This window comes from Python bivittatus, unplaced genomic scaffold, assembly GCF_059951505.1.
Source record: "Python bivittatus isolate LINGU-HERP-01145 unplaced genomic scaffold, Pbiv_v1 ctg000200_np1212, whole genome shotgun sequence".
Lineage (NCBI taxonomy): Eukaryota > Metazoa > Chordata > Lepidosauria > Squamata > Pythonidae > Python > Python bivittatus.
Window position 1 is genome coordinate 21,815,389 of NW_028277040.1, and position 25,839 is coordinate 21,841,227.

The 25,839-nt window shown below is 39.6% G+C and overlaps 1 protein-coding gene across 2 annotated transcripts in view; it reads right to left on the reverse strand.

Moving 5' to 3' along the window:
- Window positions 1–15,699, reverse strand: part of MAP3K20 (mitogen-activated protein kinase kinase kinase 20) — a 120,574-nt gene extending 104,875 nt beyond the window's left edge. The window contains exons 1-2 of one of the 2 annotated variants that reach the window (XM_025165115.2): window positions 2,594–2,766; window positions 2,269–2,458 (exon numbers count right to left, since the gene is read on the reverse strand). In XM_025165115.2, coding sequence (XP_025020883.1) covers window positions 2,269–2,427 — 159 coding nt within the window. In that variant the 5' untranslated portion in view covers window positions 2,428–2,458; window positions 2,594–2,766. Of the gene's footprint in view, window positions 1–2,268; window positions 2,459–2,593; window positions 2,767–15,453 lie in introns of those variants that run through there. The other variant, XM_015887662.3, reaches the window with a different exon arrangement.
- Window positions 15,700–25,839: the final 10,140 nt, after the last annotated feature.

The window sequence follows — 25,839 nt, forward strand, 5'->3', positions numbered from 1 at the left end:
CACCCACAAGATGAGAAGCTCTTCCTCCAATGTTATATAAGTCATCATCTGCAGCAATGCCCATCTGGATTCTAGGACAAATAGGACAAACTTTGCACAGAAGAATTAATAGAGCCAAGTCTGATATCAGGACTCAAACAAGGATGAAGTAATATCAAAGCATTTAACCTCCCAGAACACTTTAAAGTTACTGTTTTGGAAAAGCAGGACTTTAACAGTGCCATTAAGCAAGCAATTGTTGAACTCCCATACATTAAAAGGTTTCAGGCAATCCAGAAGGTCTCAACAAACACAATGGGTTTTTAACGTATTACAATTGTTAATTGACAAGGTATTTGTAATATGTGTCACATATAACCTGTTTCTGTATAAACAACCTCTCTTCCCCCATCTGTCCTCCACACCTTTTCCCCCTTACTTTTTCCTCCCCCATCTCCCCCAATTTAGATCCTACATCAGTCTAGTCACTCTATGCATCTGATGAAGTGAGCTGCAACTCACAAAAGCTGATGCCTTTTAATAAAACGTGTTAGTCGGAAAAAGGTGCTACCAGACTCCCGATTTTTTTGCCACCATAGACTAACACGGCTTTCCTCCTACAGTGACATACTGAGGCTGTAATTTTTCATTGCAAATCTACTGTATAAACAGAATAAACTGCCAGTGTGAATAACTTAACAATGTGCTATAAATTAAATACGCATGCCAAACACATATTATTCTAACACTATTCCATAAACCCAGACAATATATACAACGGTCCTACTCTCAGATTACCAAAACTGCTCAATTTACCTACAAATACAAAGTTCTATTAGCAGATGAAATCCCCATGACCTATCTAGGTCTTATATTTACTGGTACGAACAACAACAAGCAAAGCATTTTAATTAAAATTTTCCAAGAATGAAACAGGCTCCAAACTGACTGCCAAAAGTGTATTTATGGAAAGGAACTGCTGTGGCATCTCAGTGATTTTAAAATAAAAAGTCACAACCGATCATATATGAAATTATTAAGCTTCAGCCAATAACGAGGGCATGTTAAGGCTGAATTTCACAAGTTAGTTGAGGATACTTAGGTCTGCAAGGGACATAGATATTTGTAACCCTGAATTAAATTAGAAAGGGAAAAGTAAGAATTTCCTTGGGTTGGGCTTGACACCTAATGAGTATATTCGTGTACATTTCTTAGTAGCGACATAGAAGCATTTCATTACTACCTCTTTCTATAATTTTTTTCAGCTTCCCAGTCTAGCCTACAGCCCTGAGATTTCTTAGTGGTCTTCTATCCAAATATTACTCTGTTCAGCTTTATTGGGATTAGCAAAAGTAGGTTAGGTGCAGCCTAACAAATTGAGGCCTACTTCTCTGGCTAATCTTCATTAGAAATGTGGATTTAATACTGTCCATAATATTCAAACCTTTTCAGTCAAGATTATTACTACTACTATTTCCCTGCAAGGAAATAAATATAGAAAGATTGAGATGTTAAATTTGTTCATATTATTCCTACTAAAACCACATTCTTCACAGTGTGGAAGTATTATAATATCTCTGTATCACAACTGGCCCAAAATATTTTACTGCAAAAGTGGAACACTGATACTGCACAGAGACCCATCATCACCCCATCCAAGTCAGAAATATTCATTCCTACAATTTCCTCCTCTTTCACAATAGTCAAAGTCCAGTGCTCCGGTATCTTTAACAGAGCTATCTTGCTTTAGAATGGAAGGACAGATTCTTACTGAGAATGCCTATTAGTATTACAACACATTTCCAAAAATACAAATCTGATTGAAATATGATGTTGCAGACCAAGGCTGCAATCTTGTCCCAGTAAAAAGCATGTGATTCCCAGGAAAATCAACATAAGTACTTTTATATCTGAGTGCAAAAATGCAATCCTGGAATAGTACTATTTTAGCAAAAGATAAAGCATCTTATTCACATTACACATCTGTTTAAAAATCAGGAAGTAAAAATGATTTGATTCTTCTCCACTCATTAACATATTGTTTTTTATATTTACGGTTTAATATGTCCCCACTATATTAAATTTATTTGAAGTTTAATTAATTTATTCTATCAAAAGTACTTGGCTATCCAACTGTAAAATGGTTTTCTGGTTTCCATTAATAGTGGAGTTTTCCAGTATTATATGACTGACAATTGGAGAAAAAAAAAACAGAACTCTAAACTAGAAAACAAAGAGCAGTACTATAACTTCCAGTTAAAAATGTAAATGTAATATTTAGTGGCTTACCTCTTTCTCTATTTTAAGCAGTTTCTTCACAGCCACCTCCTTGTCCTGAGATATCCATCGGGCTCGATATACACTCCCAAAACTTCCCCCACCACAGTTTTCAAAGAACTGCAAGTCATCGAATTTAATTTGCACAAATGAAGCACCGAGAGACAACATCTCATAATGACAACATATACCACCAAAAAATCTGTAAGAAAAAGGTAGCAAAAATAAAAAATTAGACTTCTGATATCATGGCTCACTGAATTCTTAACTTTTCTTTACACAATAATGCAAGCAAGATGTTATTGACACAAAACGCTGTAACGCTCACATTGCATACCTTCAATTCAGACTCCTGAAACTACTTTTTGTAGAGGAGCAACTAGAAAATACAGCACATTTTCTCCTAGGTCCAGATCCTGGAGCACTACCGGAAAAGGTTCTTGTATGTATGTGAGCGTGTGCCTGCACATATTGAAAGAGAGACCAGTTCCCTTACAGTGACGTACACTGTCAAGAGGAAAGCACACTTGCAACTGTCAGCTTGCCTAGGAGTTCTGGAATCTGGGCTATGCCATGAATCTTTGTTGAACCACTTGAAGAAATATACACAACCCCAAGTCCCTGAACATTCTGGCACAACGCTGATCTTTCCAGACCGAGCACCCCGCCTGAAATCTTTGCTAAAGAATAAATACTTGATTTGGAGTTGTAAGTGTATCTGGCCAAAATACTTTTTTTTCCCCACAGAAATGGCTTAATTGTGCTTCCAGAAACAAGGGAGGAATAATTTATCTTGGTTACCATCTGTGTGTGTGTGTGTGTGTGTGTGTGTGTGTTTGTACCCCTTCATGAATACCATGTCAGACTTTTGTTTGGTTTTATACTTAAACCAGATCATATCATACTGTTCACCAACAGAACAGAACATTATTCCATTAAAATTATAAATTATAAGATCACCTACCATTAAAAAAAAACAAACAGCTATCACATAGTTTGGGATTGGATCACTGAACAAATGTGATCTCTCCTCAAAACAAGATACATTAAAAATCCATTCACAACACGTATTACATTAATATGGATAACAAAGCACCTTATATCATTTTCTATATATATTTCTGCACTGTTCTCAAGAAGAACCAGAGAGGACACTACACCCAATGATATTCTAAAAACCAGAAAATTCTCACCAGCTGGGGTGAAGTTGGTAAAATAAATAATGCAAAGGTTTGGAGAACTAAATGACACATCTGGGTCAGTCCTGATAAGCATCTACCTGGGTCCTTCGTTCTGGAGGAGGACAAAGACCCATTATAGGAAGCATATCAGATGGTGATATAGAACTCTAAATATGGAATTGGTACCCCCAAGAAATGCACCAAGCCAACTTTATTGATTTTTTGATACCTGCCTAAAGCCTACTGTTCCACTAGGTATCTGTAAATAATTTGTAGCCTCTATTAAATACATGGTACACTCTAAGTGTACCTCTATGTGTTTGCTTTTCTATCCTCCATCACTGTTTTATTGAGGCTTATTTACGGTAGCTTTATATTGCTACCACTTTAGAATTTTATGAATGGTGCACTACAAATGGCATTTACCCATAAGCAAATATATAAACATTCCTTGGCTGCTATTGTCTTAATAGAGGCTATGACATTGTAAAGCAATGTATGGTGGGTTGGATCTACAAATGTCTTGCACAAGTAGAAAAGCACACTGAATACCATAAGGTCATTCTGACAAATTCTCTTTAATTCTTTGTTGTCCTGAACCCACCGAATTCCACTTGCAAACACATCCTGTGAAATCCCACAATGGCCATTTTTGGGGAACCACAGACAGCTGTAATAGAGGAAAGAGGCAGGGACAGATAACCAAACAAAGTTCTATGCACCTTTGTTTGGATCCATCTAATCATATATTAATGCAGGACTTACTGCTCTACAGAAGAAAACTGTAGGAGTGAAAAACTAATTCCACATTCATTCACAAAATGAAACGTAACCTATCATTTGTAAGGATCTACAATACATTTTGTTGCACTTATTTATAGACTTGGCTCATTTTGTCATATGAATATTTAAGCCAGTATAATTTGTCATGGGAGAGGGCTGGGTCCTCAGGATCCAATCAGAAAAATTCCAGTGTGCAAAAGACATTCTTGTAAACCAAATTTGTCTTTCCTTGTGACATAACTCAAGAGACAGAAAAGTCTTAGCTACTCTTTCAGACCTTAATATTAATAATTAAGCCACATTTTACTTAACTAGAGAAACAGATAGTGTTCCCTCCTTATCCTTCTACATTTGATTTTAAAGAAGCTTGGCATGTAATAAAGGAGTTACTTACTTGCTTCCACCCTCCAGTGATTAATTTGCTCCATACTTGCAAAGTAACATTTCTGCTACTATATTAATGTGTGCCTAATATATGCTATATCTAAGAGTTTACAGTTATTACTAACACCTTCCCACCTTAGAGTTAATTGAGGGCTTTAATCATGCTTAGCTGTCAATCTTTCACAGCTAGCAAAATATTGATCTTCTTCTTAGATCTTCTTTGGATTCTCCCTGATTGGCTACACAAGATCCATTGAAGCATGGTCTTCCTCTATTTTTGATGATCTTCCCATCACCTCAGAGTTCTTTGGTTTCTGGAATCTGCAGATTTTCAGCAGCCAAACTGCCTACATTCACAGGATTTCTTTTAATGACTGCCAAAAATTAGGGATCAGAGTACAAAATCTTGAGAACTGAGACTGAAATCCTCCAACCCTCTTTTATTAGTGAATTCATGAAGCTGGGGTCTCTTTGAAGCTGTTTAATTTCTTTTTCCCATGCTTTTTGCATGACTGCTTCTTTGATGGCCCTGTAACAACCTCTCCCATTTGCTGATTATTTCTGTCTAGAAATACTCTTGTATCTAGAACTACTTCCCTTCTCTTTCAGAGTCAGCATCATCTTTCATAGCTTATGTCCTCCATTCTGTCAGAAACAGGGGAGTAACTTGGCCAGTGGTAGGAGTGACATCAAGCCTACTCTTAACAGGTATGGCCTAAAAGGCTTCATCATAAAATGTTCTAACTACACTATCATTCATTGGCAAATCTTTCCAAGAGCCAGAATATAAATGTTATATGTAAATGCATAGCTAGATTAGATCAGTGTTTCTCAACCTTGGCAACTTTAAGATGTGTGGACTTCAAGCAAGGCTGGCTGGGGAATTCTGTGAGTTGAAATCCACATATCTTAAAGTTGCCAAGGTTGAGAAACACTGGATTAGATAGATAGATAGATAGATAGATAGATAGATAGATAGATAGATAGATAGATAGATAGATAGACAGACAGACAGACAGACAGACAGACAGACAGACAGACAGACAGACAGATTTAATACATAATATAATATATACATGTCTCTCTGTGTGTATATTTAATATTACATTTCCCATGTAAATGTAAATGTTACATGAGATTAACATTCTTGATTGTAAACTATGCAACCAAGGAAAGCTGTTTTCAAGAAGGATCAAACTAAAAGTTCTGCTGTACCCGTTCCAAGCCAAGTACTTCTCTCATCCATTCTCAAGAACTGAACATTTAAGTTTCATTAGAAATAAACTGCCGCTCCTATTATTTTTATCAACAAGAGCAAGGGAAGTAACTCCCTGAACCCCACGGTCGCATCATTTGCAGAAATGCCATTGGCAGCTCCTAGCTTCTATTGTGTGATAGCCATGGGGAAGGTTAGGATGACTGGCTTTGTTGCGTGCAAGTGTGTTAGTCACACATGATGTGCACGTGAAGGAATCATTCTGCCATTATCCCTCAAACAGAGGCAATTCTAAAGTAACACTCCCCTCATGAAAAGGAAGTGCTTTGTTTTCGTAAGGTGAAAGTTACTTTAGAAATGGCTCTGCGGGATGGATTGAACTTCAGTTTTGATCTAAATAAGTTAATGTGCCCTGAGAGTTTACCAAAAGAAAAACAAAAAACCCAACAACAAAAAAGAAGTGACTTATATTCTGTAGATTTGCGGAGGTTGGAAAGGGAGTTCTTCACTGCCTGGCAATTATTTTTATATCTTAGAAAGTGTTGCCTTCTACACCAAAGAGAACAAAATCTCAGATACACTTTGTTGTGTTTTGTATTTCGGTTTTAATACCCAGCAGTCCATTGTGGTTTGTGCTTTGGATATCCACCTCTTTGACAACAGCGTGCTCAGTTCAATATAGTTAAATGGATACTCGCTGAGTTCCTGTTATCTGACAGTTTGCCTTTTGCTCATCATTAGCAACAGACTTGGCTTGTTCCAAAGCGAGCATAAGACAACTTAGGGAAAAGAAGTAGCTTTCTGCACGTGGCTGTCAGGGGTCCTAAAAAAGGCCTACGGGGTTCCTTTCCTTCCTCCTGTAGAAAAACAACAATTTAGTTCCTAGCTCTATGGAGTTTGGAAGCTTAGTATTTCCAGAAAAAGAAATACCTGGATTGTGGATAGTTATACCTTTAACTACCTTTATGTGGTCCTTTATCCCCTGGCAACTAAGTAATAAAGCTTTATCAAATCTTTGATCTACTTTCCTTCCACAAAACGAAAAGGATGCGTAACTATAAAAAGCATTTTTATTGGTTTATCTGCAAGGACGGACCTGGATTAGATTAAATCCTTTTGAAAGCAAGAATTGTCGTTAGATAAGCTATTCGGAAAGCAAATACTAAGAGGACTGGTTCTCTCTTCGCTTTAAGACTAGCCACGTGCCGCAAATACTTAATGTTTGCTCATAAGAAAGGACTGTTAGAAATGACTAAATTGATTAGGGAGGGAACATTAACTATAAAAGACTTGAAACCCTTTATGGACTTTTTTTGCTGAAAACTGATAAAAATGAACTGGTGATTTCCGGATTTATCGATTAATATGGGTTGAATGTGGGCAGAAGGGAACCATGTTATGTAATTTTGAAGGGGGAAACGGTTTCAAGTATGTCTATAACTGCTGTAAAGAAGATGGGAAGTCACTTCTTTAATTATCTTTTTGTTTTCTTTCTCTTTCTCTCTGCTCTTTATTGTTTTCACCATTTTATCTTTCCTTCTCTCTTACTTCTTTTTCTACATTGCTTTGTGTTTATCTTTTAACTTCGTGAAAAAAACTTCTTAAATAAAAATTATATTTAAAAAAAGGACTGTTAGCTAGCAAATTTTGAGGATTTTAATTAATGTTATCAAAGTATACAGTCATAAACCAAAGAATGTTGGGGCTTTTTCTTAATGTAAACTGGGCTTCTACCTTGGAGATGTCTTTTTTTTCCCTCCCCCAATAAAAGGATCAGAGGCATGAATTCAAGAATCCCACATACACTGGACTTCTGGTGAGGATTCATGGCAAGCTAGATGTTCCTGAAGGAACGGGGATGGCATTATGGTGGAGATCAGTGGCCACACGGCAAATTCTGGCTGGTGAAGTCTCTCTGGAAAAAGGAGAGATCATGAGATCACTGACATGTACTCCAGAAGAGCTGCTCCTTGGGAGTAGACTGCAGGAACCAAGGTTTTTGTGGTCAATTTGTGAGTCGAGGGATTTCCACCAAGCTCACAGCCACAATGTAGCCTATATGGACATAAGGTTCGCCAAGCCTCATTTCTTAATCACTTTCAGAAATTGCTTTTTAACTGCTTTTACATATTAGGAATCTTTGAAACAAGAAGTTTGATAGCTACATGTACATTTCCTTCAATCTTTAGCGAAAGAAGTTTTAAATACAGGTTTAACGACTTTAAAAAAAATCTCTTTTTTTGGAATAAACAGCAAAAAGGTGATCGGAATGGTGATTCTGGAAAGTTACAAATGGACTAAGGGTCCAGATGGATTTGAAATAAGATTCTGAAATTAATTGTAAGAATCCTTCCCATGGGAAAATGCTGTTCTGAATTCTTAAAAAAAAATGATAGGATGGGACTTTGAAGGTTGAACACTAGAGGGAATCAGAAGGAACTAAAGATTACAATTAAAGGAGAAGAACACTTAAATTTGACTTACTAATACAGAATGGAGCAAAATACTTTAACATTGATCATACTGAAGGATATTTGTGAACAATGGACTCAGAAATTAATTTTAAGAGTGTCTGCCATTATAGATAGACTGTATTAAAAAGATGTTATAGAAGAGGAACAAGTTTTACCAGGCAAGATTGAGACTGATTTGAAAGCGGATTTTAAAATGATAGGCTACAAGAATGATATAGAAAAAGATGCTACAATGGATATACAAATGAAACCAGCTGATGTCTTAATAATTTTATTAATTTATTTTTATTTATTTATCATATTTATATAGCCAGCCATGTCACACAAGGTGACTCTTTAATTAAAAGGGCTATATAAATAACAAACCAACAAACCAAAAGACTGACTTGGATAACTTTGCTATATTGGATTTACAAAAGAGACCTGTTAAAGTTTTGAGGGATTTTCTGAGAATGGACAAAGAAAAAATTCTAGGACATTATTTGAAAGGACTAAAAATCTAGATTGTTAAAAGTAAAAGGAAGGAATATAAAGTTGGTTTACTTGATCAAGGTTAAAATAGATTAAAATTGTTACCTCTGGTAAGCCTTACTGAACTTTTATTGACCAGGACTGAACAACAAACCTTTGAGGGTTTGTTTATAGATGAGATATGGGAAGAAGAGATTATTTGTTATATTTTAAGAGAGGGTGATCAGTTACTAAAATTGTTTATACTTGTTGTTATGAAAGGGAAAGTAATTTCTTTATATATATATATTTCTTTTTCTTTACTACATTCCTATTTTTTTCTTTCTTTTCTATTTTTCTTTCTATACTTTTTTCTAATTTCTTTTATTTTTATTCTTTTATTTTTTTTAGTTTGCATTTGTTTTTATCTTAATTGTAATGTTTAATAAAATGATTATTAAATTAAAAAAAAAGAATCCCCCATACATTGACCTTAATTCCTACCTGAAGGAGCACTTCTTCTTAAACCCCTTCTTCTAATACTTCCCATTTGTTCGATTAAAACAGCCATTCCCCAAAAAGCAGACTTTCTTCTGAGGCTGATAGAATCCTTCTCTTATTAACAATAATTGTTTCTTGTTTCTATGAGTACCGTGTGGATATTTTTTAGTTTTACAAATTGTAAGCTGCCTTTTTTTTTTTTTAATCCGCACTCAATCATGACCAATTCTGCGGCGACTGCCTGGACGAGTCCCTGCAGTTTTCAAGGCAAGGTGTTTTTTGGAAGTGGTTTGCTATTGCCTCCTTCCTAGAGCGGAGCCCAGCTGGCGAGCGCAGGAGGCGGGGTTTCCGTTGCTTCACGCCTTTTTTGGGCGTGCGCGGCTTCCGCGTTACCAGCAATTGGTCCCATCTCCCATGCAAGGCGCCACCAGCGTTTTTCGTCTCACCGGGGTGAGAGTCCCCATTTATCTACTCGCGGATGCTTTCAAGCTGCTGGGTTGACAGAAGCTGGGGATGAGACAGGAGCTCAGTCTGCCGCATGGAGCTGGGCTCGAACCGCTGAAGTGTCGACCATTTTGTTGATAAATAAATAAATAAAGACCCACCAGGTGCTGTCATTTTTTATGGTCATATTGATTCCAACACATCTTAGAACAACTAGATTGTTGCTTTTAAAGGTGGCCTTAAGATATGTGCAAAAAATCAATATCACCTTAAAACACTAATAATTCCAACACAAATTGTTTAATGAAGGAATTCAGCAAGCCATCCTTGCTCTTTTTCTGAGAAGAGAGAAATTAGAAATAAATCAATCATAATTTAATGACCATCACTGAGATCTTCAGCTTGTCCCTCCTAAATTTTAAGTTGTCCTAAGCTCTCCCTTACCTTTTATGATGCTGCTCAAACCTCAGAGTGTCCACAAGTCTGCCGCTTGTCACTGATATTAATCATTCAAAATGTAAAGTTCCCAGATCCAGTGTGACACAAACTGAACCTTATTTCCTCCTATTATAAGAAGCTTATTCTTAAGAGTTTTTATTGCTTAAAATAGATAAAAGGGATATTTAAAACAGTGTGTTTACCCTAAAATGAGCAAAGCATCTGTTTCCAACAATCATATAAGAAAAGAGCAGCAAATCTGACACACCTAGCTGTTATCATGATAGTTGTCCTGACAATTATAAGTAATTGTTATTTGCAACTTTTAGCCACTAAATTTGCAGCATATCCAAGAACTAAATCATCCTTCACCAATCTCTCTTTCAACTTGGAATTTAAAATAAATAAAAATAAAAAGCAAGAGATGAAGTAGCTTTCAGCACTTCTATGCAAAGGCAGCGTGCCAATGTATTGCCAATAAAGCAAGTACTACATTTGCACTAGCTTAAAACACCGCAGAATGTGCCAAGTTTCCTTATTTGGGAATAAAAATACAGTTCTATGGCTTTCCAGAACTTTGACCAACCATTTTTAGAGTCGCAACGACCTATCCATATTGCACTTGGCTTCCGAATCATCCTCTCTGAAATATCCAGAAACCAGATGAACTAATAATCCTCCAGAAGTACTGTATTCAACAAGAAAAGGACTTCTACTGCATGTTGGCCCTTTACTGTAGGGCTTCAGCATAAGAAAACCTAATTTGCAAATGCAGTCACGAATTCTTTAACGCTGAAAATACAGGATATATGTATGTGTTAGGACTGCTCTAGTGCCATGGTTTCCCCTCTTTTTTCCGGTTCCTCTGGTGCCTTTAGCAGCTGCTGAACAACAGAAAGAGTCAAGTAAAGTTCTCCCATCCCTAACTCTATGCCAGAAAACTCCTCCAAAGTTCTTCTTGTTCAGCAGCCGTGAAAAGTGCAGAGGTGCTCAGGACAAGAACTGGCAGCTCCAATCCTTGAGAGAGAGAGAGAATGAGAGAGAGAGAGAGAAAAGAAATTTCCTTTGTGATTTTCCTAGCTTTTTGCAAATCCAGAATCTAAAACCAACCCACTATGAGTCACATAAGACACCCTAGCATGCAGAAACATAATCAAGAGAAATTATCTCTTTGGTTTGGAAAATGGTTAGGGAGAGGGGTATCCTTTCCTTACTGCAATGTCTTGCTTTATGAAATAGCTAAATTTCACAGAACAGGGTATCAGCAATGAGGACTGGTTTTGCAATAAAGCAAGGCACCATGATCCATCACTGACTCACGGGGCACTCTCCTTTTCAAGATTCAGGCATCTTTCATTTCTAGCCACTGAATTAGCCTACAAAACTCCTGGGCCTGAGAGCTTGCAGAGCAGGAAGAGAGAGAGAGGCATCTTGGGGCACGGTGTATGGATTCAGGGCTTCTCTCTTCTAGCCGTGTCTTGATGGTCTCTGCAGCCCAGAAGGCACAAAGGAGCACCGTAGCTACTCTGTCTTTTTTTCCACACAAGGTAAGTGTAACTGCTGTCAAGCTTTCGTGGTTATGCCCATTGTGCAACTCCTCTGTGGGGTGGAAGGAAGGAGGAAGGAAGAAACCTCTATTTCAGTCCAAGTTTTCAAGGGATGTGTTGCATTCCAAACAGAGCATTCTACTTAGGGGCAGGGCTAGGGCCTGGATTGGATATTTATGTTTTGGAGAAAATTGAATTTTTCATCCCTTTTATGTTGACAGATCCATTCTGCGCATCCTGGAAACCGAGCACACAACAAAAAATATTGCAGCAGCTTTCTCCCCAAACGCTGATAGGGATGGGTTATGACCAGGCAACGGAGGCTCTACTCAATAAGAGGCTTTTGGATAACGATATTCAGGAAGAGGGAGGAAGAAACTCTGCATGTGCAATAGTTGGATATGATCCCATAAACCCATCAGCTTATTCTCCCAAAGTACTGCAGCATGTCCAACCCTGCACATTTGGACAGTCTCCCGAAAGCAATTCTCAAAAGTAGTTTTAAGAGCACTCTCCTTTAGGAAAGACTCTGTTCATGTGAGCAAGCAGGCCATATTTTTCCACACTGCCTCTTATAGGGAAATCTGTAATACCACGATAACCTCCTTAATACCAAAGTTTCTAAATCTGCCATGAGTTTTATGCAATCACTTGACAAGAGCAGAATCTACTTGGTAGCTTGCCAGGCCCAGCACTGTTGTATGGAGGAGCAGAAAGTGCAGGAAGATAGAGAAATCAGAGGCCTTCCCTTTTGGTTGCTGCATATTATTGCATTTTACACTGATTTTATGTAACCTGGTATCTCTTCTTATAATATGAAGCCATGCAATGAAGTTTTGCTCCTAGTCTGAAACCAAAATGTACCGATTGATGTATCTGTGTTGGACACAGAGGAGGAAACTGCCGGCCTGCTCACTTACTTTCATGAAATCCACATACTATACTCTCCAACAGGGAATTTCTGGTCACCTACCAGGCTAGTACTTGATATACAAGGCTGGCTTTAACAGTGATTTCCATTTGAAATTAAAATAGTAAATAATTTCAATTGCAGTCTTAATGCTGTTTCGTATATGTTAATGCTATGGCATTTTATTTTACAGTAGGGGGGAGAATTACCTGCCCAACCTGGGCCTATTATGATTTTGCAGATTTTAGGCATGTGCTTTTAAAATAGTTGCTTTTCCCCCTTTTCTAATCTTTGATGTTACCTGCTTTGAGGATTTAAGTTTAGAATTCAATGCTGAAGTTAAATTAGTAGAATTGTTGTAAGGATTGCTACATAATGTAAAAAAAGTTAAGCCCCCAGAGGCGTTGCTATAACACTGCGGTGGACAATGCTGCCATGAGCAGAAGACTCTTCGGTTCAAGTTATTTGTGTTCAGGATGGACTGCTGGCAATTTGTATCAGAGGGAATTAGTGGAAGGCCAGAGACTCGCCCTACGTACTCCAATGGTCTTAGAATTACCTGTGCATGGCCATGCACAATAATGATGTTATGAAAATACTAGACTTGGAGCATGGAGGACTGCAGAAACTTCACTGGATGATATTAGGAAATTCACTGTTTCTCTCCCTAATCTACTTCATTGGATAGAAATTAGAAAAAACAGTTATGGCATTTTGGCCTCCTTCAAAGAAAGGAAAAGTAGAAAGGCACTAAAACAGAAAATTAACACACGCCTTTTCAATTTACAGAATCATCCAATTGCAATATTTATAGTTGTCATATGCTTGGCTGCGCCCTAAATATTACTTAAAAAGTGAAGATTAAAGTCTCCTTCCAATCAAGCTTGATTTTTGGTGACTTCATGGACATGTCCATGTTGTTTTCTTGGTAGCAACGTAGAAATCATTTGTTACTGTCTTCTTCAGGGATGTTTTTTGGATTTCCAGTCTAGTCTACAGCCCTGTCTCCAACCCAGGTACTAAACAGGTTCACCCTGTTTAGCTTCAGAATCCAACATGAACAGTCAATGTTTAATTTGAAGAAACGTTAAAAGCACTTGCATTTCAAGATAACTGCATGTTCTATTCGATAACTCAAATATAAAGAACAGACATATAGACCAACAGTTATCTTTTTTCCCCATAAAATTATACTGTCCTCTAAAAAATATTACCTATAGTTAAGACTGTTCATGCTTTTTAATGAACTACTGCAAAATACAATTATACTGATTATGCATTTCAGCATAAGGTCACAATGACACCATTCAGTTTGTGCCATATCAAATCTATATATTATGCATATTGCAACCTTTATACGTGAGCCCTAAATATATACAGGATTTAATACCTTGGGGTTTTTTTAGCTGCCCAAATGTTGGTTTAAAAGAGGGTTAAACAAACTCCATATTTTCAGGGGTACTATTCTATAGGTCAGTTTCCCCTAAAATAATGCTTTCCAAATGCCTTGACAGTGACTACTGCAGTTCCAGGCCAACATGACCGTGCTGGGAAGCGTCATCCATCCTATACAGAGACATCACATTGCACAAGGCTGATATAAACCGTGGTCCAGAAACAAGGCACTTGGGAAGCTGCCAGGAGTTCATGTCAGGATCTTGATAAGTCACATTGGCATTAATTGCCAAGGCCCCCTCCACTTACGGGCGGCAGCAGCAAGCAGCTCTTTTAATTTTCCACCTCAGAGCATCGTTCTCTTTGTTGGAACGCATGCATTTTAATGTTACAACTTTCTAGGGCTTGCATATGCAGTGTCACTAGTCCACGTGCCATAGCTTAAACTCAACCAAGCTTAACATCTGAGTAAGTACTACCAAACATCCGACTGTCAAATTTACTTACTCCACCAGTTATTGTAAAGACATTCCAAAATGTTGCATAAAAGACCACATGATATCGTTTGACAACATTATCATAAGGGGAAAGAAATCTCAGAAAGTTTCAGAGTGAAACCAAAAGTTTTGTCAGCTTAGCCTTTTCTTTTAAACTTGGCTGTACTTCCCAGGGAAAAAAGAGGGAAGCAATAAAACAGTAGCACTTCTAAGGAGTTTCAGTGAAACTCTGTCAAGAGGATGGGAAATGCCTAAAGCACAGGATATGACAGATGCACTTAATCACCCCTAGGTTCACTGCAAGGGTGAGGTTACTCAAGTATACTGTATACCCAGTTTTGCAAAACACACATTACCAGCATGTTATGGCTGTTATAATCTTTCCACAGGGAGGGAGAAAGAGAGAAAGAGAGAAAGAGAGAGAGAGAGACGGAGAGATCGTTATAGTGCAAAGAGTGATTGCGCAAGAGCAGAAAATGATTCTTTCAACGCTGGAAAATACAACTTACTTAAAATCCACTTAACAAGCAAAGGGGCCGAGAATGCAAGGCCGACTCCCCCTTTTCAAGAGGCCAGCTCAACAGAGCCCTCTTTTCCATCGCTGAGGCCTCAAAGGGGACATGGATTGCGCCAAGTGCTTTCTCCCACGCGCAAAAATGAAGATTTTACCAATCCCGCTAGCCTTAGCGAGCCTCCGGCCTTTTACCGCTCGACTGGGTCAAGGGAAGGGCCGGCTGCGCCATCTGTCCGCCCCCCCCCCACACACACAAATCCGGCCAAGGAAAGGGAGGGCGCGCGTGCCCGCCATGCCAGCCCCAGACTCTCTCCGGTCTCCCCGGCACGTGTCGCATTCGCTTCGCTCCCCCAAGCCCCGCCAGGAGAACCCGGCTATCTCCACCCCTAAAAGCGCGCCCTCCGCTTTCCCCAGCCAGCCAGCCTGCCTGCCAGCCTCCCGAAGCCAGCAGCGCCTGCCTTACCTTCCTGTAGATTCGCCCAACTGGCGGTGCCCGCCGACCGAGCAGCCCCCGTCCCCGCAAGTGAGCTCGTCTCGCTTGGCCAGGTGCGCTTCGGAGGAGCGAGACTTCTGCTCCGGGCTGGCTCGCGGGGCGGGCGCGGGCGTCTGGGCGCACGGAGTCTCCCACGCTTCCGGTTAATGTCAAGAGGAGTCAGTGCGGCAGCCTCGGTGCCGCCGGCGCTCGCAAGAAGAGCACCACCCCGCGCACAGCCCAGCAGGGAACTCAGGGGCAGGTCCTGGCCCGCCCACTCGGCCGGCTGGCAGGCGGCCGTGGGAGATCCCCGGGGCGCCCCGGGTCTCTCCCTCGCCGAGGGAGCCGCTCAGGTGCCTCCCGTGGGAGCTCAGCCACTCCGGAAAGTCTCCTGGTAGCCTTGGGGGCCCTGCGGTGGGGGGCCCGGGCCGTACCTTTGCTTCTCTTGGCGAGCGGGGATCGGGCACGAATCAAAGAGTGTTTATAGGGGCTTTGGGTAGATGATGATCATCGTCGTCATCATCATCACTTTTAACAGGTTTTTATATCACCCAAAACAGTCAGATTCGGTTCCAAAATAAATGGTAAACTTGGTTGACGCTGACAACCCTTTGGATTTTATACTTTTCTATACTTTATGATCATTATTCCTATAATTTAAATGCACTGGAGTGATACAATATTAGTTTTGTTAATTAGAAAAGGGGCTGAGTTCCAAATCTGTTTAAGAATGCTTTATAGCGCTTCCATTTGAGACACACTTTGGAGGGTTAAGCATCATTGAAGATGGCAGGATTTATTTTGGAGTAAACATGCATTACACCACAGGGCTGAAATTCCGTGCATGTTAATTTATGGTACGACCAGGTGTTTTGTTTTTTCATTTTTTATTTTAAGATACTCTTACATCCAGTAACAACATAAACCAAAATTCATTCATAGTTTTCATAAATCACAAGATTTGCCAAAATTAGAGCTATTATTCTTATTAATATTATATATATTTAAACTTATGCATGTGTGTGTCTGTGAGTATGTATAAAATCTTTCTATCTTCCTGATAAAAAATGTGATGCATCCCGCTGTGAACTTAATATTCAAATTTTATCAATAACTGTTTCAACAAGAGCAATTGCCCATAACTAACAATGTAATTTTAGTTGTGTTTGTAGGCATTTGCTTTTTAAAATACTTGATTCTTCTTATTTATGTATTTTTTATTTCAATTTATATAACTATCCATCTTGGACACGTGACTCAGGGTGGCAAGTAAAACTATATAAAAAAACAAACACACAAAATACAAGATACACACAAACACACACAATATTTAAAAAACTATACAACACAATATTATTGTTAGCTTGCTAATAAACTTCGCATTTTGACCAAAAAAAAAAAAAAGCTGATGCATTGATTCCTGGGGGTTTTTTCGCCTTGCGTGAAGCTATATTTGCCACTAGGAAATCTCACTGGTTTCAGACAATACTGCTGCAGACTGACCTAAGCTTAGCCATTTTTGAAATGATGCTTTTGGATTCACTCTGTCTAGAGGGATGGGCTGAAGTGCCTTGGGTTTATATTCCTGTTAGCTGCCTCTCAAGAGTAATGCCCAGCCATAGGAACTCACTGGATGACTTTGGGCCGGTCACTCCCACTCACCCCAGCCTACCTCGCAGGGTTGCTCTGGGGGAAATAAAATGGGTGTTGATGCCATGCGCGCTACCTTGTGTTCCTGGAGGAAAGACAGGATGTACACCTAACAAATGAATAATGTAAGTAATTATTTATCTTTTCTTTTTTTAGAAGCATTTACACTGGTCATGTTTAGCTGGAAAAAAATGTATCCTGAGAGGCCCAATCAGGCCAGCCAGGGAAGCCATTCCTCCGGGTGCCTTCTGCTCTGAGAGGTGAAAAGGCGGCTGTTGCTTCTGTCTTCCTCCTCCACACCATATAATCATCATGTAGGTTGGGGTGTAACCCATAAAACCTGAATCACAACCTGGTAGAACTTCCCAGAAGTTGTAAACAAATCTCTGATTTTTTTCCCCCAAATTTAATCCTCACCAAAGTAACCCTATTTTGCTGGATGTTCATCTTAAAGATTTTGGTTTGAGGCTCTGTGTGCTAATCGATGCATCCTGGCTGCCAGTTGCAAGTTTACCTACCTGGACAGGCAAGCCTTGCTTCGGGGGGTACACGCTCACACACTCTGATTCCTGCAATGCCTTGTGCATGGGTCAGTCTCATACTGTACTGCTCTAGAAACTTCAGCTGGACCAGATTATGATGAAAACGTTATGAACTGGGACTGGGTTTTATGAACAGACTTTACCATTTTTATTGGTTCCAAGCCTATTGCTAGAATGATGATTTTGATCTTCAAGGTTCTTCATGGCTGGAGCGCATAAAGGGTTGCTCACTCAAAATTGCTACCTGTACCCCTCCTTCTTGGGACTCCATCAAGGGGTGTTTGGCAAACAGCTAGGAATGAAAACTGCTTTTCAGAAGTAATACCCAAGCTGTGGAATCCTCTTCATCTAAAAACAGATGTATGGTGTGTACTTTAATGTATTTTTAGTGCCAAGGAAAACCTTTTTCGTCGAGTCTAAATAATCTAGAAAGAGTCAAGCAAGTCAAATCTGTTTAGTACTTAGAAGGGAGACCACTAGGAAATCTCAGGGTTATAGGCTAGACTAGAGAATTGGAGAAACATCCCAGAAGGTGTTTTCTTTCAAACCGTTTTAAATTCCCCCAATTTGAGGGATTAAAAAATTGTTTTAATAATATTGTAGTAAGCATTATTTTGTTTTGCTTTTAACTTTTGCTTTATTAGGTTTGGAGGCTTATAGAGGCAGTGGTAGTTATCTCACAGCGTCCTCTTCCAGTAAAAATCTCATCCAAGTAAATCTCAGGAAACAGGAACGTAGGAGATAAAAGACCTTTCTGTTTTCATCTTCTCCTTTATCCTTGGTGGAGTCGGCTGTGCTCTTTAAAGCAGATGTCGGTGCCGTCCAGTTATGTGGGCTTCGGTTCTTGCAGTTCTCAGCAGTGGTCATTTTAGCTGGGGAATTTTTGAAGATGAAGGCCGAGCATCTGGAACATGAACAGAAGGTGTTGATCCTTCTATGCCTTGGGAAGAGCAGGGAACACCACAGGGGACTCGTGCTTGGATTTTGCGAACGTAAAAGGCCAGATCCTGATGTTGAGAGGGCGTGTCAAGATAGGCTTGGGTAGCATTCAGAAACGTCCTGTCATATTTGTGTCTCCCCTATCGCCCCTCCTGCCCACTGCTGCTTATTTTTGACTGGTGCTAATTTGAATATGAGCTGTATCCCCTTGACTCACCTGTGCATGTCACATAGCCTGCATGTCCCTGAAGATGGGAGATGCGATGTGATTATTGATGACTAATTTGTCTATCTCACCCCCCTCTCTGAATATTCCAACTACTTGGGGAGATATTTAAATAGGATGTTCTAACTACTAGCTAACTGTCTCAGTTTTAGTGTTCATTTAAAATATCATTTGACTTTCCAAGACCTTGACACTGGGCAGAATTCCTTAGTCAGGTCCATCCAGTAATATCCTATGAATATCAAAATGTAGCCTCATTGACATCTGCTGCCAACCATGATGATGAAGAAACGGCAACACGTATGGTGATCTCACAACACAGTCCCCACCCTTTGTACTTGCGCCCCAGTGAAAGGTGAAAATATGTACGTACATCACAGGATTTGAATCATGATATCAGGATATGGCGATGCAGGATAGACATTCATTTGTTGCATGTAAGCCTCATTGTATTACAAACTAGATGGTTTTAGAAAAATTAACAAAGCTGGACAGAATCTCATGGCATCCAGACATATTGGAAGAATCATTAGTTCAGAGTGCACTTTCAGTTATTATGAAATAATTAGGAGTCATGTTTTATTCAGAGGTTTGTAAATCATATCAGGATCACCAACTCCCAACATCAAGGGCATCATCAGTGATTATGATGCTTGATCCTTCCTCTTTCTGCTAGCACAGCATCTACCCGCTTGCATCTCTTTCCTATGGCCACGTACTTTATAATTTCCACCATCTGTTAGATGAAAACGTACAGCTCAGGAATGTGGATGTGTGAAGGCAAAATCCAGTTTGAATTAATTTCAGTTGAGATTTGCAGTTTGTTCGGTTTGGATGTCTGAAATCAAATCAGTCAGACTTTGGAATTGATTCAGAGGAAAATATGCTGCACATGTACAGAGGGTGCCTAAATCATCTCAACTGATTCGGAGGCAAGCAATGATATGGCAATTTTTAAATGGATTTGTCAGTTTGATTGGGAAACCTGATGCCAGTCCAGATACAATGGAACTGTATTCAGATGGAATCTCTGAATTAAATCTTTGCACACACCTCATTCAGTGGTAACTTCTGCAGAAATCCTGGGGGCTACAAGCAAGGGGTTTGGGAACCACCTGAGGTAATAGAGCTTCAGGATTGCACTTATATGCACTTCCCTAGTGACAAACCCCAGAGCTTCCCACAGAACCTTTTTCTGTTCTGCAGGGAGGCCAGCTGGCAGAGAAAGATGGTTGATTGTCCTAGCGCTGCTTCTCATTTGCTGCCAGAGATGCAATTAAATCAGGATAATTAAATTAAATCAGAATAATCTAGTGCAGGGTTTCTCAACCTTGGCAACTTTAAGACGTGTGGACTTCAACTCCCAGAATATGCTTGTCTGGGGAATTCTGGGAGTTGAAGCCCACACGCCTTAAAGTTGCCAAGGTTGAGAAACCCTGATCTAGTGAGATGTCCAAGAAAATAACTCTGCGTAATCATCCTCAAGTATGACTTACAACTTACCCTTAATTTTTTCATTATGATAAAGGGTTGTCAGCCTGACTTTGCCCCCTTGAGCCCTAATAATGCATATTCCTGTGGGAAAGAAAGCTTATTTACTGCTCGATGTTCAGAAGAGAGCGTGAGAACGATAGATTTTTAAACTTTCAGTGTGAAAAGAGAGACAAGAATAAGTAAGGACAATAACCACCAACGTTCACAGTGATCTGCAGACCTGAGCGTAAATATATTAAGGTGCCATATTTAGTTTCTACCACCATACCACCTTCAGGCCACGTTGAAATTAAACCATTTTATTGTTTAATACTTCTACTATCACAGTTTGTGACCGCTTTACTCAGCTGGCACTTACTTCTACACTGTCAGTGTTCCCAGACGTATTCCTAACCTTATATCTAAAGCCCTCATGCTAATTCTTATATTAAACTTTGTGAGGCAATATAATTAAATCCCTGTTTTAATTTCAGAGCAGTTTTTCAGTGGGGTAAGGTGGCTTTTGACACTACTTGGTTTTCAATTTATTCTACATGGATTTTTTTTTTAAAAAATGCCTGTTTCTTATGCCTGTTTCCTGACCTAGCCTACCTCAAAGGGCTGGCATCGCTGACAAGAAAGGGTTATCTGCCTCCTGCAGGAGGTAGCAAAAGCAGCTTGTGCATCGTTCCAGCTCCAGACAGGCAGATTCTATTAGCCAGCCACAAAAACAGTGATCTTGGCACACCAGCAGAGGAGCATGGAAGTGTCAGTAGCTTTGAAAAGGTGGGTTTTATTTATTGTCCATGTATTTCTCTGAAGTGGCAGACAGGGTGTGTTTCTCTCTCTCTCTCTCTCTCTCTCTCTCTCTCTCTGTGTGTGTGTGTGTGTGTGTAAAGCTGGTGGGTAGGACAATGCAGTCAATAATTTACTGACCATTCTTTTTACGCTTGGCCATTGGGCGGAGGGGCTGACAATCATCGGTTTGAGGCTTCTGTCCTGATTTGCAGAGCGTTATGAGTGGTCAGAGCACCCTGGAACAATACGGGGGGCTCTGGGTTAGTACCGGAAGGGCTGGGGAGTAGGAAGGTTGGTTTTCTGAATATCCCCATAATTTTCTTCCCCTAGTTTTAGAATAGGAGACATTCCCAGTGAAAGACCTAGCTGGAATGGAGGCAAGACTAACAGTACTGTTACTTTCATTTGCTGAGGAACATCTTTAAAAGGATGGCAGCCATGGAGGCTTTCGAGCCTGTGTTGGCATAATTAATATTTCATAATTAAATTTTATTTTTTTTATTTTTATTTTTTGTGCCTTCGAGTCAGTCTTGACTCCTGGCGACGGCCTGGGCTAGTCCTCGCAGTTTTCTTGGCAAGGTTTTTCAGAAGTGGTTCGCCCTTGCCTTTCCCCAGGGCTGAGAGAGGGCGAGTGGCCCACGGTCACCCAGCTGACTTCGTGCCTAAAGCAAGACTAGACCTCATGGACTCCCGGTTTCTAGCCTGGTGCCTTCACCACTACACCAAACTAGCGGTCAATTAGGTATTTAGCAGTGATGTATTTAGCCAGGAAAGGGTTCTTTAGATGGGAGCATGTATTTCTTATGTACTTTGGAATCTGGTAAACCTGGCTTTATGGTGTGAGCCTGGGAGCCCTCCTTTCATCCTGGGGCGGAGTGAACCCCTAGATAGATGCCCTCATACTGTCCCCTGCTCTGAATGCAGAACTACTCTTCAGAGGCATCTCCATTATCTGGGAGAAAGAGGCGGAGAACAGAATGAAGCTAAGCTCCCTTCCTCCAGGATAAGATGGCTGGCTGAAGGAAAAAGGAGAATGCTAAAATTCTGAGAAGATCAGGGTTAGAAGGATGTCCATGGCGTGAGGATTTTATTTAGCTGTGGATGCGTGGGAAGGTTGTTCTTACATAGAAATGGAGACACACAGACACACACTAAAGCAGGATGTCCATAGATGAGGTTCTCTACATCCCTTCAGTTCATTTCAGTTCCAAAATTTGAAATCCGCACATGGAATGTTTACCCTCAAAGTTGGATCTGGGTGCTGACAAAGTTTCTGATTTTTTTTTTTAATAACACTTTTTAAAGCTGGCTATTATTTCCTTTGATAGTTAATATGATGACCTTTGGTGACATCTGCTGCTGGTGCCTGCTGAACTTTAATGCTGATCACAGTACAGACCACGGTGGTTATTTGAAAAGGCAGGGTGTAATGCATTTCAGATTAACGGTGGAAGAAAAGCTATTCAGAGAGCCAGAGGTTCACTTTCCTATACCACACTCTATGCTGCTTTTCTTATTATCAGTAGGGGAAAAAAATGAAATGAGAATAGCACATCTTTTAATTTCCTTCCACTATTACCTCTTGATTTGCATTCCAGTCTCCCAGAAGAAATACGTCTGAATTCAGAAGAAGGCTATTTAAGCTGCATGGTGTTTAAAAATTGCTGGAAGAGGTTAAGGTACCATATATTATGCAGTTGACCTTACTAAGAAGCTACGTTAACAATTTAGGCTTATAATTTTCTCCAGTTACTTTTTGTTAAAATATTTCTTTTTTTCTTTTTTCTTTTCTTTTTTCATAGCAAAACTCATTATCCGCTGTAGGTACCCCTGCAGGTTAAATGCTTTGATTTCACTTAACTTGTTTGGCTAGATTTTTAAATGGCATTAAAAATTATATTAAAAGTTATTTGACTTGTACAGAATTGCTCTGGCCTTTCCGCTTCCAGTCAAGGGAATTATTCTGTTTTGTCTTTTTATCTACCTTCATTGAAAGAACCTAGTAGCAGAGCAAATCCTGTTACACTGAAATACCCAATGTATTTTTTCAGGATTCCTTAAAAAATAATCTCTAGGTCTCAACTAAAAATCTTGGAACCTTCTTAGAACAATCAAAGATAGGATTTTCCTCTTGATGTTGGAACTTTCTTTGAGAAAATGGCAGGACAACAGATATGGGCAAGAAAAGTTTTACAGCAATTAGTATTTTTTGGAAGTATGTATAGATTGGTAAGGAAGAGAAGGAGCTCTTGTTGTTCATCCATTTGTAGTTTTCTCTCTGCATTGATTATTACTATGCTACTACTTCATGACTTCAGTTAAGAAAAAAAAAATTGCTTGACGGTGCTCCCAAAATCTAACTGATCCCCAGAAACCTCACTAATCCAACTCCCTTCATTGGATAACCAGTATGCAGATTCCATGAGACATTTAAATAGGTTTCTCTATTCTGCTGGTCTATATGGGAAAGCACCTGGCAGAAAACTCGCTCTGTGAGTCAACACTTAAAGAAACTTTTCAGAATTTCCCTTTGGGAAACGAGCCATTCTTCTCAGTATCATCTGGAAAAGCTTGTTTGGGGGATGATGGAGATTGTTGTATTCTAACTTTATCTGCGGGTGTGATGAAATCTCCAAAAGCGTATTTTCATTGACATTGCAGTTGGATGCAGTCTGAGAAGGTGCCTGAGAACTATCTACAGTGGTGCTTAAAAGTCTGTGAATTCTTTTGAATTTTCAATATTTCTGCATAAATATGATCTAAAATGTGATCTGTTCTCCACACAAGTCCTAAAACTAGATAAAGAGAACCCAATTAAACAAATGAGTCAAAAACATTATACTTGTTCATTTATTTATTGAGGAAAATGATCCAAAGCTCCATATTTGTGTGTGGCAAAAGTATATGAACCTTTATTTTCAGTAACTGGTATGTCCCCTTAGGCAGCAATAACTGCAACTCAACATTTCTGATAACTGTTGATCAGTCCTGCACAGCAGCTTGGAGGAATTTTAGCCCATTCCTCGTTACAGAACAGCTTCAACTCAGGGATGTTGGTGGGCTTCCTCACATGATCTGCCCACTTCAGGTCCTTCCACAACATATCTATAGAATTAAGATCAGGACTTTGACTTGGCTTTTCCAAAACATTAACTTTCTTCTGCTTTAACCATTCTTTGGTCATATGACATGTGTTTTCGGTTGTTGTCTTGCTGCATGACCCAATTTCTCTTGAGCTTCAGTTCCCTGACATTTTGCTGGTACAATTCAGAATTCATAGTTCCATCAGTGATGGCAAGCCATCCTGGTCCAGAGACAGCAAAGCAGGCCCAAACCATTGTTGTTCAGTATTCACTTGATGCTGGTCTCATGAACGCTGACACTCACCAATGCAAGAGAGGCCTTTAATTCCTTAGATGTTACCCTGGGGGACTTTGAAGTATTACATGACTTGCTCTTGGCATGATCTTGGTTGGTCAACTACTCCTGGGGAGGTTAACAATGGTGTCAAATTGCCTCCATTTGTATACAGTCTGCCTGACAGTGAACTGGTGGAGTTCAAACTCATTGGAAATAGTTTTGTAACCTTTTCCAGCCTGGTGAACATCAACAACTGTTTTGGGAGGTCCTCAGAAATTTCCTTTGTTCAAGCCACAACACACTTCCACATCCCTGTATTGTGAAGATCAAACTTTCATAGTGAATAGCCAGAATTCTCTTCTTTAGACGAGGCAGGACCTCCCACACTCACACCTGATTATCATGCCATTGATTGACACACCTGACTCTAATTTCCCTGTGGAATCCTTGGTGCTCTCTGAGCTTGGTTGTTTGCTTGCAAGCGTTTCATTACCCAACTAGGTAACATCATCAGTCCTAGTGAGTGTGGGGTTTTCTCCCTGTTTATATACAGCAGCTTGCCCTCTAATTTCCCCTTCAAATAAACTGATAATCCTAGGGGTTCCCATACTTTTGCCACACACAAATATTCAATAAATTAATGAACAAGTATAATGTTTTTGACTCATTTGTTTAACTGGGTTCTCTTTATTTAGTTCTAGGACTTGTGTGGAAAACAGATCACGTTTTAGGTCATATTTATGCAGAAATATTGAAAATTCAAAAGGGTTCACAAAGTTTTAAGCACCACTGTAATTCTATACTAAGAGATGAATTTTGATTATTGGATGTGCTTGGACTATCATGCCAAGGCTGAACTCTTGCATTCTGGGATCAGTACCTATAGCAGGAATGTCTGATTGGCTGGTTCAAGGAGAAAGTAATACTTCTTTGACATAGGAACCATCTTAAAAGAACCACTGGCTTGAACAATCCTCAAGGTACTCAGTTTTAGCCCAGATGATTTAAATATCTCCTTGCCCTTTGCTAATTCCTTATTCTGGTAAACTATTGTGGCCCTGTAATGCCATCTAAGCATTTTTCAATAAGACTGACAGTTTGGGCCCACTTTGATTGATTTTAAGATCTTTCCTGCTACAGAAATAGATAGGATAGGGTAACTCTTGGTTCTCCTAAACTTCATAGCAACATTAAATACCATCAGCTATTGAAGAGAGCAAAAAGTATAACATATAGCCTGCCACAACCCTTTAATGATGTCCCTCCAAAGCCTCCTGAGTGATGGAGGCAACATTTTCAACATTTTCTGGTCCTTTTTTAGGGTGTGTGTGTATGTAAAATGGGTTCCTTAAGTCTTGCAAGGGATGAAAGTCTTATTTTACTCCTGCA